General features: G+C 38.9%; 1 protein-coding gene across 2 annotated transcripts in view; it reads right to left on the bottom strand.

Annotated features, from left to right (window-relative positions):
* Positions 1-10813: 10813 nt before the first annotated feature.
* Positions 10814-15789, bottom strand: part of LOC112830661 (uncharacterized) — a 41355-nt gene continuing 36379 nt past the window's right edge. For both annotated transcript variants that reach the window (XM_073904469.1, XM_025880632.2), the window contains one exon: positions 10814-15013. In XM_073904469.1, the coding sequence (XP_073760570.1) occupies positions 13362-15013 (1652 nt within the window). In that variant the 3' untranslated portion in view covers positions 10814-13361. The remainder of the gene's footprint in view (positions 15014-15789) is intronic.

Raw genomic sequence — 15789 nt, 5'->3', positions numbered from 1 at the left:
AGGGATCCCCAGCCTCCTCTTCCTCTAAGCTTTGAGGAAAGGTGTGAGGCAGGCAAGTTCCTCTTACAAATGTGTCCAAATTCATTTGTTTTGTTTTTGGTGCAAGGGAGTACTGGGATTTCTCCTCTAGAGACCTAGGCTTCTACAAAGGCTCTCTCATCACTGAGTGTTTTCCAGGTGTTCTAGAATGCAGTCAAGAGGTGTTATAATCATTTCACAGGTTCCTGTCAGTTCCACAGACTGTATGGGGATCTGTCTGCTTATTACCTGATACACAGGTGGGGAAGACTCCTCCTGGGTCCCTTGGAGGATTGTGCTCAATCTCACAGCTCCCACAAAGGTACTTTTGGTCGTGGGTAGATGCTGAATTTTAGGTGTTGAAAGGGGGATAACAAGGGATGTCTTAGGCTGCCATGATATTAATGTACGCTCCCCTGTATTTTTTACTTTGAATTATGAAAAAACTTTTAACCTTCAGGAAAGTACAGTACAAAAACTCATGTATATATTTTACTTAAAGACCAAATTGAACTTTCACCAATTGCTCTAATAATGCCTTTTTAAGAAGGATCCTTCAAGTGTCATGTGGTTTATTCAGGTATCCGATCTTTCTAGTCTCCCTCAGTTTGAAACAGTTCCCTTTCCTGAACTTTGATTACCTTGGATTTTTGAGGATTATAATCTACTTTGTAGAATGTACTTCAATTTTGCTTTGCCTGGTATTTTCTTTTTTTTTTATAATTTTTTATTGTTATGTTAATCACCATACATTACATCCTTAGTTTTTCATGTGTTCCATGATTCATTGTTTGTGCATAGCACCCAGTGCTCCAGGCAGAATGTGCCCTCTTTAATACCCATCACCAGGCTAACCCATCCCCCCAACCCCCTCCCCTCTAGAACCCTCAGTTTGTTTTTCAAAGTCCATCGTCTCTAATGATTCATCTCCCCCTCCGACTTACTCCAATTCATTCTTCCCCTCCTGCTATCTTCTTCTTTTTTTTTCTTAACGTATATATTGCATTATTTGTTTCAGAAGTACAGATCCGTGATTCATCAGTCTTGTACAATTCACAGTGCTCACCATAGCACATACCCTCCCCAATGTCTATCACCCAGCCACCCCATCCCTCTGACCCCCCACCACTCCAGCAACCCTCAGTTTGTTTCCTGAGATTAAGAATTCCTATCAGTGAGGTCATATGATACATGTCTTTCTCTGATTGACTTATTTCACTCAGCATAACACCCTCCAGTTCCATCCACGTCGTTGCAAATGGCAACATCTCATTCCTTTTGATGGCTGCATAATATTCCATTGTGTATATATACCACTTCTTCTTTATCCATTCATCTGTCAATGGACATCTTGGCTCTTTCCACAGTTTGGCTATTGTGGACATTGCTGCTATAAACATTGGGGTGCACGTACCCCTTCGGATCCCTACATTTGTATCTTTGGGGTAAATACCCAGTAGTGCAACTGCTGGATCGTATGGTAGCTCTATTTTCAACTGTTTGAGGAACCTCCATACTGTTTTCCAGAGTGGTTGCACCAGTTTGCATTCCCACCAACAGTGTAGGAGGGTTCCCCTTTCTCCACATCCCCGCCAACATCTGTCGTTTCCTGACTTGTTAATTTTAGCCATTCTGATGGGTGTGAGGTGGTATCTCATTGAGGTTTTGATTTGGATTTCCCTGATGCTGAGTGATGTTGAGCACTTTTTCATGTGTCTGTTGGCCATTTGGATGTCTTCTTTGGATAAATGTCTGTGCATGTCTTCTGCCCATTTCTTGATTGGATTATTTGTTCTTTGGGTGTTGAGTTTGATAAGTTCTTTATAGATTTTGGATACTAGCCCTTTATCTGATATGTCATTTGCAAATATTTTCTCCCATTCTGTCGGTTGTCTTTTGGTTTTGTGGACTGTTTCTTTTGGTATGCAAAAGCTTTTTATCTTGATGAAATCCCAATAGTTCATTTTTGCCCTGGCTTCCCTTGCCTTTGGCGATGTTTCTAGGAAGAAGTGGCTGTGGCTGAGGTCGAAGAGGTTGCTGCCTGTGTTTTCCTTTAGGATTTTGATGGACTCCTGTCTCATGTTTAGGTCTTTCAACCATTTGGAGTCTATTTTTGTGTGTGGTGTAAGGAAATGGTCCAGTTTCATTCTTCTGCATGTGGCTGTCCAATTTTCCCAACACCATTTGTTGAAGAGACTGTCTTTTTTCCATTGGACATTCTTGCCTGCTTTGTCAAAGATGAGTTGACCATAGAGTTGAGGGTCCATTTCTGGGCTCTCGATTCTGTTCCATTGATCTATGTGTCTGTTTTTGTGCCAGTACCATACTGTCTTAATGATGACAGCTTTGTAGTAGAGCTGGAAGTCCGGAATTGTGATGCCTCCAGCTTTGCTTTTCTTTTTTAATATTCCTCTGGCTATTCTGGGTCTCTTCTGGTTCCATACAAATTTTAGGATTATTTGTTCCATTTCTTTGAAAAAGGTGGATGGTATTTTGATGGGGATTGCATTGAATGTGTAGATTGCTCTAGGTAGCACTGACATCTTCACAATGTTGGTTCTCCCAATCCATGAGCATGGAACGTTTTTCCATTTCTTTGTGTCTTCTTCAATTTCTTTCATGAGTATTTTATACTTTTCTGAGTACAGATCCTTTGCCTCTTTGGTTAAATTTATTCCTAGGTATCTTATGGTTTTGGGTGCAATTGTAAAGAGGATCGACTCCTTGGTTTGTCTCTCTTCTGTCTTGTTGTTGGTGTATAGGAATGCCACCGATTTCTGTGCATTGATTTTATATCCTGCTACTTGACTGAATTCCTGTATGAGTTCTAGCAGTTTTGGGGTGGAGTCTTTTGGGTTTTCCACATACAGTATCATATCATCTGCAAAGAGTGAGAGTTTGACTTCCTCTTTGCCGATTTGGATGTCTTTGATTTCTTTTTGTTGTCTGATTGCTGTGGCTAGGACTTCTAATAATATGTTGAATAGCAGTGGTGAGAGTGGACATCCCTGCCGCGTTCCTGACCTTAGGGGAAAAGCTTCCCCATTGAGAATGATATTCGCTGTAGGTTTTTCATAGATTTATGATATTGAGGTATGTACCCTCTATCCCTATACTCTGAAGAGTTTTGATCAAGAAAGGATGTTGTACTTTGTCAAATGCTTTTTCTGCATCTATTGAGAGGATCATATGATTCTTGTTCTTTCTTTTGTTAATGTATTGTATCACGTTGATTGATTTGCAGATGTTGAACCATCCTTGCAGCCCAGGGACAAATCCCACTTGGTCGTGGTGAATAATCCTTTTAATGTACTGTTGGATCCTATTGGCTAGTATTTTGGTGAGAATTTTTGCATCCATGTTCATCAAGGATATTGGTCTAGAATTCTCCTTTTTGATGGGGTCTTTGTCTGGTGTTGGAATCAAGGTAATGGTGGCCGCATAAAATGAGTTTGGAAGTTTCCCTTCCATTTCTATTTTTTGGAAGAGTTTCAGAATAGGTATTAATTCTTCTTTAAATGTTTGGTAGAATTCCCCTGGGAAGCCATCTGGCCCTGGGCTTTTGTTTTTTGGGAGATTTTTGATGACTCTTTCAATTTCCTTAGTGGTTATAGGTCTGTTCAGGTTTTCTATTTCTTCCTGGTTCAGTTTTGGTAGTTGATACATCTCTAGGAATGCACCCATTTCTTCCAGGTTATCTAATTTGCTGGCATAGAGTTGCTCATAATATGTTCTTATAATTGTTTGTATTTCTTTTGTGTTGGTTGTGATCTCTCCTCTTTCATTCGTGATTTTGTTGATTTGGGTCATTTCTCTTTTCTTTTTGATAAGTCTGGCCAGGGGTTTATCAATCTTGTTAATTCTTTCAAAGAACCAGCTCCTAGTTTCGTTGATCTGTTCTCCTGTTCTTTTGGTTTCTAGTTCATTGATTTCTGCTCTGATCTTTATGATTTCTCTTCTCCTGCTGGGTTTAGGCTTTATTTGCTGTTCTTTCTCCAGCTCCTTTAGGTGTAGGGTTAGGTTGTGTATTTGAGACCTTTCTTGTTTCTTGAGGAAGGTTTGTATTGCTATATACTTTCCTCTCAGGACTGCCTTTGCTGTATCCTGAAGATTTTGAACAGTTGTGTTTTCATTTTCATTGGTTTCCATGAATTTTTTAAATTCTTCTTTAATTTCCTGGTTGACCCATTCATTCTTTAGTAGGATGCTCTTTAGCCTCCATGTATTTGAGTTCTTTCTGACGTTCCTCTTGTGATTGAGTTCTAGTTTCAAAGCATTGTGTTCTGAAAATATGCAGGGAATGATCCCAGTCTTTTGGTACTGGTTGAGACCTGATCTGTGACCTAGGATGTGATCAATTCTGGAGAATGTTCCATGGGCACTAGAGAAGAATGTGTATTCTGTTGCTTTGGGATGGAATGTTCTGAATATGTCTGTGAAGTCCATTTGGTCCAGTGTGTCATTTAAAGTCTTTATTTCCTTGTTGATCTTTTGCTTAGATGATCTGTCCATTTCAGTCAGGGGGGTGTTACAGTCCCCCACTATTATTGTATTGTTGTCAATGTGTTTCTTTGCTTTTGTTATTAATTGCCTTATATAATTGGCTGCTCCCATGTTAGGGGCATAGATATTTACAATTGTTAGATCTTTTTGTTGGATAGACCCTTTAAGTAGGATATAATGTCTTTCTTCATCTCTTATTACAGTCTTTGTTTTAAAATCTAATTTGTCTGTAAGTCAGAGGGGGAGACGAACCAGGAGAGATGATGGACTCTGAAAAACAAACTGAGGTTTCTGGAGGGGAGGAAGGTGGGGGGATGGGTTAGCCTGGTGATGGGTATTGAGGAGGGCACATTCTGCATGGAGCACTGGGTGTTATGAACAAACAATGAATCATGGAACACTACACCAACACAAATTATGTAATATATGGTGATTAACATAATAAAAAATTTTAAAAAAAATCTAATTTGTCTGATATCAGGATTGCCACCCCAGCTTCCTTTTGGTGTCCATTAGCATGGTAAATGGTTTCCACCCCCTCTTTCAATCTGGGGGTGTCTTTGGGTCTAAAATGAGTCTCTTGCAGACAGCATATTGATGGGTCTTGTTTTTTAATCCAATCTGATAGCCTATGTCTTTTGATTGGGGCATTTAGCCCATTTACATTCAGGGTAACTATTGAAAGGTATGAATTTACTGCCATTGTATTGCCTGTAAGGTGACTGTTACTGTATATTGTCTGTGTTCTTTTCTGATCTACGCTGCTTTTAGGCTCTCTTTTTGCTTAGAGGACCTCTTTCAATATTTCTTGTAGGGCTGGTTTTGTGTTTGCAAATTCCTTTAGTTTTTGTTTGTCCTGGAAGCTTTTTATCTCTCCTATTTTCAATGACAGCCTAGCTGGATATAGTATTCTTGGCTGCATATTTTTCTCGTTTAGTGCTCTGAAGATATCATGCCAGTCCTTTCTGGCCTGCCAGGTCTCTGTGGATAGGTCTGTTGCCAATCTAATGTTTCTACCATTGTAGGTTACATATCTCTTCTCCCGAGCTGCTTTCAGGATTTTCTCTTTGTCTCTGAGACTCGTAAGTTTTACTATTAGATGTCGGGGTGTTGACCTATTTTTATTGATTTTGAGAGGGGTTCTCTGTGCCTCCTGGATTTTGATGCCTGTTTCCTTCCCCACATGAGGGAAGTTCTCTGCTATTATTTGCTCCAATATGCCTTCTGCCCCTCTCTCTCTTTCTTCTTCTTCTGGGATCCCAATAATTCTAATGTTGTTTCGTCTTATCGTATCGCTTATCTCTCGAATTCTGCCCTCGTGATCCTGTAGTTGTTTCTCCCTCTTTTTCTCAGCCTCTTTATTTTCCATCACTTGGTCTTCTATATCACTGATTCTTCTGCCTCATTTATCCTAGCAGTAGTGCCCCCATTTTTGATTGCACCTCATTAATAGCCTTTTTGATTTCGACTTGGTTAGATTTTAGTTCTTTTATTTCTCCAGAAAGGGTTTCTCTGATAACTTCCACCCTTTTTTCAAGCCCAGCTAGTATCTTTAAAGTCATGATTCTGAACTCTAGGTCCGACATCGTACTAATGTCAGTATTGAGTAGGTCCCTGGCAGACGGTACTACCTCTTGTTCTTTTTGCTGAGGTGATTTTTTTCGTCTTGTCATTTTGTCCAGAGGAGAATAGATGAATGAGAGAACAAAATGCTAACAGGTTAACAACGTCTCCAGCAAGTATACTGTATACAAATCAGAAAAGACCTGAAACCAGGGGACAAGAAAGGGAAAGAAAGAAGAGGGAAAAAAAGGGAAAAGAAAAAGATAAAAACAAACAAAAACAGAACGAAACAAAACAAAACAGAATATGATCAAATATGATCAGGCTAGTGCATAGATCAGTGCCACACACTAGCTTTTGGGCATATTTTGGTCTGTTAGAAGAAAGTGCCTGCTAAAATTTTAAAGGAAGAAAGACTTATATATGTACAAAATAAGGGTTGATACAATGAAGGGAGGGAAGATGACTATAAAGATGAAAGTTATAAAAGATTTTATAAAAGGAATTGATAAGAAGTTGTTTTTTAAAAAGAAAGAAGATTGAAAAAGAAAAAAGAAAAAAAAAAGAAAAAAAAAGGGAGAGAATGTGATCAGGCAGGAGAATAGAACAAAGCCATACACTAGTGATTTAGGGTATATTTTTATCTGTTAGAAGAAACTGTATCTCAAAATTTTAAAGAGAGAACAACTTATATATATATGCCAAAAATAAGGGTAACTACTATGAAGGGATAAAAATATGGCCCTAAAAATGAAAAATAAAAAGTTTTTTTTTTAAAAAAGGGATTGATAAGGTGTTGTTTGAAAAAGGGAAAAAGAAAAATTCAAAAAAAAAGTTAAAAAAATTAACTTTGAAAAACTAATGAATTATGGTAAAAAAGCCATGAATTCTATGTGCAGTATTCCCCTAGCCCTGGAGTTCTCCCGTTCTCCTTGATCGGTAAACTTGGTCTTGGCTGGCTGTTCGTGCTGATCTTCTGGGGGAGGGGCCTGTTGCTGTGGTTCCCAAATGTCTTTACCGGAGGCGGAATTGCCCCGCCCTTGTCAGTCCGGGATGAGCAAGCTGCTCGGGTTTGCTCTCAGGAGCTTTTGTTCCCTGCAAGCTCTCGGTACAGCTTTGGAGGACCAGGATGAAAATGGTGGCCTCCCAATCTCCGCCCGGAGGAGCTGAGAACTCGGGGCCCCGCTCCTCAGTGTGCCCCCAGAGAAAAGCAGTCACTCCCATCTCCCCGGTCTCCGGCCGCACTCCCTGCTCACCCGGCCTGTGACCGAGCGTTTCTATCTCTGGCACCCGACCCCGTGTGGAGTCTCCAAACCCAGCAGATCCCTGCGGTGTGCTCCCACGCCACTCCTCCCGGGGGAGGAAGGGGTCTCCCCGGGTCTGCCGCTTGTTGGGTCCCTGCTGGAGGAGCAGTGGCCCGACTGGGCCGCGGATCACAGTTTATGGCCACCCCGAGCTGAGAGCCCGCGCCTCGGCTCCGTCTCTGCAGCCGGCTTCCCCGCTCCGATCTCTGGGAGCTCTGCCGCACTCAGGCACCCCGGTCTTTCTGTGACCCCGAGGGTCCTGAGACCACACTGTCCCAGGAGGGTTCCACCCCAGCTTCGCCACTGGAGTGACGTCTCTCAGCGGAGCCAGCTTCTAAAAGGTCCGATTTTGTGCTCCGCGGCTCTATCACTTGCCAGAAGCGGCCGACGGAGGCCCCCTCCCCCGCCGTCTATCCTCCCGAATATCGCCTCGGATTCACTTCTCTGCACGTCCTACCTTCCAGAAAGTGGTCGCTTTTCTGTTCAGAGTGTTGTTACTATTCTTCTCTTCGATCTCCTGTTGAGTTCATAGGTGTTCAGAATGGTTTGATCACTATTCAGCTGAATTCCTGAGACCAGACGAAATCCAGGTCTCCTACTCCTCCGCCATCTTCCTCCGCCCCCTGCCTGGTATTTTCTAATGACTAGACCCATGTTACCCATTGGTTGAATTGTCACTGAAATGTTGAATTTTCTCACTGAATCCACTCAGGCAGACATGATGTGGCTTAGAGGTGGCCCATGATGTTGATTAAACCATTACTGATAGGGTTAACTTTGATTACTTAAGAGGGTGTCTACCACGTTATTCTATTTTTTTCACCCTTTATTTTGTAGGGAGATACTTTGAGACCATATGATTCTTCATCCATTTTCATCCACTAGTTTTTTAGTATCCACTGATACTTGCCCAAAGTCATCATTACTGTGATAACCAAATGGTAATTTCTCAGTTCTATTATTTCCTTCTACATTTATTGATATCATTCTGTAAGGAAAAACATGTTCGTTTCCCCATTTATCCATTTATATTAGTATAGACTCCTGGATTCCTATTTTGCTCAATGTTGTACAATTATTTCAATTCTTACATTCTCCCAGAATCTGCCAGTGGAAGTCCCTTTGTTTTTAAGCCATGTCCTTTTGATGTGGTCCCATTATTCTTTATCATTTCTTTCTCACACAAGAAATGTTCCGGGCTCATCATGTAATTTCCCCGAACCACTCCTGGAATCAGCTATTTCTCTAAGAACTCTGGTTCCTTTTAGTGAAGAATGGTGTTTAGAAACGAAAATGTAGGAACTAGCTATGTCTATTTCTACTGTCTTTTTGCTGCTACTGTGCCATCTCTAGTGGACAGAGCTAAGAAACGTGGGTTTGTATACTTCCATATGTGCACTTCTGTATATTTACTTTTATCTATTAATACTAGAAACTATGCATAAATTCATGTTGGTAACAATGCAACACCACAGTATTTATTCCAATTTCCCCTGTCTGTAGACTAAGCTCTTCTTCTGCTCAAAGGAGCCTCATGCAACAAAAATCCTGCCTAATACATATTCCTTAGAGTAAATCCTATTCATAAATCATTTAACACTTACATTACAAATATAATGCAATCATTAGTATCATCCTTTGAAATTTATAATTTTTACTAGATTTTCTCTTGCAATTTCCCCATTAGTGTTTTTGATAGAACTTAATTGGGCTCTATATGTTTACTCAGAAATTCCCTCTGAAATTTACATTTTTAAAGTACACTTTCCAAGTCTTTTCTTTTCCCTTCCCACAGGCACTTTTGAACAGATACTGAGTCATTCACATATAGTCCATTTCTGTCAAATATCTTTAAATGTTGTAATATTCCTACTGATTTTGAAAAAGCAAACATCATCATGATTCATTATTCCTTCTAAGTAACTGATTTTGTTTGGAAACTTCTGATCTTAAAGTTCAAAATTCTTACTAGGATATTCATGTGTGATCTTTTTAATTAATCCTAACCAGTACACAGGGCTTCCATAACTTTTTTTTTAATCTGAGAGAAATTGGAATGAAATAATAAGCAAATACTGAACATACACTTATCATATGATCCAATGCCACTACTCATAGGTATTTACACAAGATAAATGAAAATCTGTGTCCACAAAAAGACTTCTATGGAATGTTCATAAGAGGCTTATTCATAACAGAAGTTGAAAATAAGTCAAATGACCTTCAACGGGTGAATGGATAAACAGGCTGTGGCACAGCCATACAATGGACTATTACTCAGCAATAAAAAGTAACAAACTATTGATGCATGCAATAACATGGATGAATCTCAAAAGCATTTATATAGACATAAAAGATTATATAACCCATGATTCCATTTACATGACCTTTTAGAAAAGGTAAAACTGTAGGGGCAGAAACAGATCAGTGGCTGCCAGTGGCTGAGCATGATGGTAGTTACACAATGGCATATATTTGTAAAAACTCAAAACAGTACACTTTTAAAATGGTGAATTTGATTTTACATAAAATTATACCTCACTAACTCTTACTTCAACAAAGCCTGTCTTTTTCCCATTGCACATTCTTTCCACCTTTGCTGAAGATTAATTGTATAATTATGGGTGAAAGGACTTACTCTATAATAAAAAGCATTAAAAAGCCATACTAATTAAAACATTACCTTTGGCATGAGCATAAACAAAGAATTTAGTGAAACAGAAATCAGAAACTGATCATGGTACACAGAATGTTAACATTTGTTGGCTTAATAATGAAACCAGAAAAACATGACAGTGTGCACCTATGGAATATATAGAACAAGGGAGTCAAGCACTGATTGACCTTGTGCAACATCAAGATTCTCTCAAATGTTTCTACATGTTAACTATTTTTCTTCATGCAGACACCTTCTCATGGCTGCTAGAAGTCCCAGGTCACCAACCACAAAACATGATGTTTTCCTTTTACAAAAATCCCACGTAGCGCTCTTATTGGCCCATTTGGATCAAATGTCCTTCCCAGGAATAAATGTGAAGCCAAGAGGATGTGGAATCTTCAGGAGATCTACCAGCTCCTATTTCATGAAGGCAAGCTGGCTACTAAAGAAAATACAGGGATGAAGTCCTGAGCTATAAAAATACTCCCTCCAAATGGTAATTTAGCACCTGATAAAGATGGTACTTCAAACTTCAATCACACGGTGTTGAGAACTGATTATTCATTTGGGAAAACATTAGATCCTTATCTCATACCTTATCTAATCAAGCAGTAACACAGAGACAGATCAATGGACAATTACATTTAACTTAATGTTTATTTCACATATTTTAAATGTAAGGCATACATGAGGTAATGATTTTCTAAGTGCTTTTCTTGTACAGATGCAACGAAAGCTCAATGAATTAGACACTTGTTTCATATGCTAAAGTAACAAATAGCTTTATTTCTAATGGTTGGGCTCACTATATGGAGATTTACAGGGCTGAAAAACAGCCACCCCTGAATCAGTTTCTCATGAGAAAATGTCCTCTCCGCAGGCTTATAAATGTATTTCTGAATTAATACCTCTTCAAAAAGGTCTATCTGTAAGTTGTTTAAACCACTTTCAGCTCTAAGAAACAGAAAATCCCAACTAGTATAATTAGAAAAAAATACTATCTCATATAAAGAAGCTCCAGGGTTGGTTGATTCACCTGCTCAAAAGACGCTGTTGACTCAACCTCTTTCCAGGTTTGTGTTCTGCCATCCTCAGATACTACCTTAGGATCAAAAACTACAATCAGATATCACAACCAGACATAGAAATATCCAGCAAAATCAAAGGGCTTTTTTTTTTTTTAAATCAAATGTTTGTTAACCACTGGGAAATTCCATTTTCCCATATTTCACTGAATATTCTTCAGAGTTTTTCACTGGCCAGAGCTGGGTCAGATGCTTATTTCAAATAAATCATTAATCAGGATACATTTTTCAAAATTAGGTTAGAGCATGAGGAGCTAATGTATAATATGGTAACTGGAGTTAGTAACACTGTATTATATAACTGAAATTTGCTGAGTAGAAATGTTCTCACCAAATAAATGTTCTCACCAAAAAGGGGGGCTGGGGCTGGTAAATATATGAGGTGACAGTTGCCTTAATTACCTTGATGGGGGAATCCTTTTACAATATATAAATTACTACATTATACACTTTAAATATTTTACAATTTTGTCAATTATGCCTCAATAAGCTGGAAAAAATTAGGTTAGATCAATCATCATTCATTTCCTGAATCTTCTACTGGCATGGAGTGAGGAACAGCTGTTGAGTAGGTAATCAAAAGCCTGTAAAAGCTCCAACAAATCTGTTGCCAGTCATATAACAGCTGACACGTGTAGCATTCTATACAGTGGTTTAGTACTTTATATTCATGAACTTACCTAGTCCTTACTAGAACTCCATGTGGTAATGTCAATATCATCATTTTGCAAAAAAGGAAACTGAGGAACAAATGTTAAGGGATTTGTCCCAGGCCACACAGCTAATGTGCAGCAGAACTGGGACTTGAGCCTAGCAAGTATAGTTCCAGAGTCCATGCTTTTAACCACTATATCAGGGGTCCACAAACTATGGTCCACAAACTAAATCTGGCCAAGTCTGTTTTTCAATGGCCCATGAGCTAAGAATGATTTTTTTTTTTTACATTTTTAACAGGTTGTAAAAAAAAAAAAAAAAAAGGTGACAAAAAGCACATGTAGCCTGTAAGGTTAAAGTATTTACTATATGGCCTTTTACAGAAAATGTTTGCCAACACTTGCACCATATCATGGTTGCCAATACTAGAAGTAAAGGTAAAGAACGTTACTATACACATAGTTCCCAGGTTACATCTAAGTTGGGTTTGGCACATTCAAACCTACTTAGGTTCCCCAAGTAAACATTTCAGGATATTCAGAGATGGGGTTGTTTTCTTAATGAACACACTTTATGGTGGTAAGTACAATGAGCTTACTATTCATGGCAGCTTTCTTAAATTCAGAGTTGTGCTAAATGTGAAAAATATATACTTGGCCTCTGCAATTCCTGTTACAACTTAAAAATTTTTTCTAAAGAAAAAAATTTCTGTATTTTCTAAATTGTTTCCCTTGGTAATAATTCTCTGAAATACAATAAAATGTTTTATTGAAAGCTTTCAGAAACCATGTGCTTATACAGTTTTAGTCTATTAGTTTACCTGAGGTTCAATGAGATAATACCTTTTTATAAAGGCTTTTTTAAATTTGTTGCAATTATCAAGATTTCTTAACTCTGATTTCTCCAGTTACAGTTTCATTTGTGAATTAGATTTCTAAACATCAAGATGTTGACAGAGGGGTGCCTGGGTGGCTCAGTCGTTAAGCATCTGCCTTCAGCTCAGGTCATGATCCCAGGGTCCTGGGATCGAGCCGCACGTCAGGCTCCCTGCTCAGTGGGGGGCCTGCTTCTCCCTCTCCCACTCCCCCTGCTTGTGTTCCCTCTTCTGCTGTCTTTCTCTGTCAAATAAATAAAATCTTAAAAAAAAAAAAAGATGTTGACAGAGATTTCTACTCTTGTGTGAGTTCACCAACACAGTGAGTGCTGACCTCTCATCAGAAGGCATTCTACATCCTACTCCGTAGAGAACATAGAATACAAAGAATTGCCATGGAGGCCATTATGTGTCATACCAGAAGTGAATTACATTATACTGACAGCCCATTGGCCAGATCTCATGCACATCATCCCACCTGAATGCAAAAAGCTGCAGAGAAATAAAGACTTGCTCTGTGCCCAGTTTGGTAAAAACACTGCCAGGGATGTCCCCTGTGAGAGTTCTATGATGTAAATTGAAGGCTCACTTCTGATAGGACTTCCCACATTCATTACAACCATAGGGTTACCTCCTTGGGTACACCTTCTGTCAGGCCAACAGTTCTGAGTTACAGCAAGACAGTGTTTCACCATCCATCTTTACAGTGTTTCTCTTCTGTGTATTTTCTGATGTGTGGTGAGAGTTGCTTTGTGGCTGAAGGTCTTCCCACATTCATTACATTTATAGGGTTTCTCCCCTGAATGAATCCTCTTATGTTTAGTGAGGGTCGAACTATCATAAAAACATTTTCCACATTCGTTACATTCATAGGGCCTCTCTCCTGTGTGTGTTCTCTGATGTACATTGAGGGATGCCCTCTGACAAAATGTTCTCCTACATTCTTTACATTCAAAGGGCTTCTCCCCTGTATGAATTCTCTGATGTTCAATGAGTTGTGACTTTTGGCAGAATGACTTCCCGCATTTGTTACATTCAAAGGGTTTCTCCCCGGTATGAATTCTCCGATGTTTACTGAGGGTTGACTTCTCAGAAAAGGTTTTCCTACATTCTACACATTCATAAGGTTTCTCCCCTGTATGAGTTCTCTGATGCTTAAGGAGAACTGACTTCCCACAGAAGGTCTTCCTACATTCACTGCATTCATATATCTTCTGCCCTGTGTGAAGTCTTTGATGTTTAATGAGGGTTGACTTCATATGATACATTTTCCCACAGTTGCTACATTCATAGGGCTTCTCCCCTGAGTGTATTCTCTGGTGTACAGTGAGTTTTGACTTTATACTAAAGGACTTGTCACATTTGTTACATTTATAAGGTTTTTCCCCTGTGTGAGAGCTCTGATGCACAGTCAGGTCTGACTTTTGGGAGAAAGATTTTCCACATTCACTACATTTGTAAGGCTTCTCCCCTGTGTGTGTTCTTTGATGTTGATGGAGGGCTGAGTTCTGGTAGAATTTTTTCCCACATTTAGCACATTCATAGGGTCTCTCTCCTGTATGAGTTCTTTGATGTACAGTGAGGGTTGACTTCTGGTAAAAGGATTTCCCACATTCATTACATTTATAGGGTTTTTCTCCTGTGTGTATTCTGTGATGTATTGTGAGGTTTGACTTCCGGAGGAAGGTTTTCCCACATACATCACACTCATGGTATTTCTCACACTCTTCACCCATGTGAATTCTAGGACGTTTCTTCCAAAGGGCTGACTTATCACAGCTTTCCCCACATTCATTAAATTTATACTGATTCTTCCTTGAGTAAATCATCTGACGTAGCATGTGGTTTGACTCACCCCTGAAAGTTTTCTCACATTTATTATAATCACATAATTTCTCTCCTGTCTGAGTTCTCTTATGTGTAAAGAAGAGGGCATTATTGTGGAAGGTTTTAATGCATTCATTATATTCAGGCAGTTGCTCCACAGTGTGAATCTTTTGTTGCTGAATAAAATCCTCATTATGATAGAAGATGCTCTCATTTTTATTAAATTCATTAAACTTCTCTCTAGTATGAGTTTTCTCATGATTAATATCAGGAAGCAATTTCTTGTACCCACTGGCATCATCGGATTTCTTTCCTGAGTAGTTTTTATTATTAGTGGTTAACTCCGACATATCTTCTAAACTGACTCCATCTAGATTATATTTACTGGACATTTTTCTGGAAGGAATAGAGTCTATGTACAGATTAAACGTTTTCCTTAATACATTCTCTTTCTCTGTAATCATCTTGCCATAATGTCTGTCTTGGTTTTCTTTGCTCTCTATTATGCCATCAACTTTCAATTCTTCTAGAAATAAGAAAAACATACCTTATGAATCTGAAACTACTTCTAATAAAATTGGGCTAATACACAAATACCCCTTATACACCCAACTCTTTGGTTTCAGAGACTCTCTTTTAAGATAAAAGTAATACCAAATCAGCATTTTCCATTCCCTCTACTTTTCTGAGGAGCTGGGGGAAAGAGGTGACAACAAACCAACCAATCAAAGCTATTGTGGTGGAAGAGAGGAAAGTAAAATTGGCAATGAACACACACATATTTATTTGGTCCTTCACAAATATATATTTCAAAATGGACATAAGGGGTAAAATAAACAAAGAATAGAAAATAAAGGATTCAGTAAGAGTGGATGAATCACAATGAGTGGAATTCACAGTAAGATGTACTCAATAAAAAAATTATATAAGTAAATGTGACATGGAAAACAGGTAGACAAGATTGTTGTTCCAAAAAACTACCCAAGGAATGAAAGTGTTCAGAGAGAATGAATTAGAATCTAGGTGCTGATTTTGTTAATCCTACCTTTGAAAGACAGCCTGAATTCCATTACTTTGCACACTCTACTACCTCAAACCTAGTCTATGGGGTGTCGTTTTTCCTAACTGGTCTCCTTGCTTCTACTCTCAACTCTCATGGCAATCAGCTTCCTGCACCTCTCTCCTGCTAATACAAATTCCATGAGATCAAGGGATTTATTTCACCACTGCTCTATCTCTTTCACTTAAAACATGACCAGCATGGAGCAAGTGCTCAATTAATACTGGTTAAACTAATTAATT

The sequence above is a fragment of the Callorhinus ursinus genome, unplaced genomic scaffold, assembly GCF_003265705.2.
Source record: "Callorhinus ursinus isolate GAN/ISIS: 27379988/994484 unplaced genomic scaffold, GSC_fseal_2.0 scaffold20, whole genome shotgun sequence".
NCBI lineage: Eukaryota > Metazoa > Chordata > Mammalia > Carnivora > Otariidae > Callorhinus > Callorhinus ursinus.
This window is presented reverse-complemented; position numbering and strand designations above follow the sequence as displayed.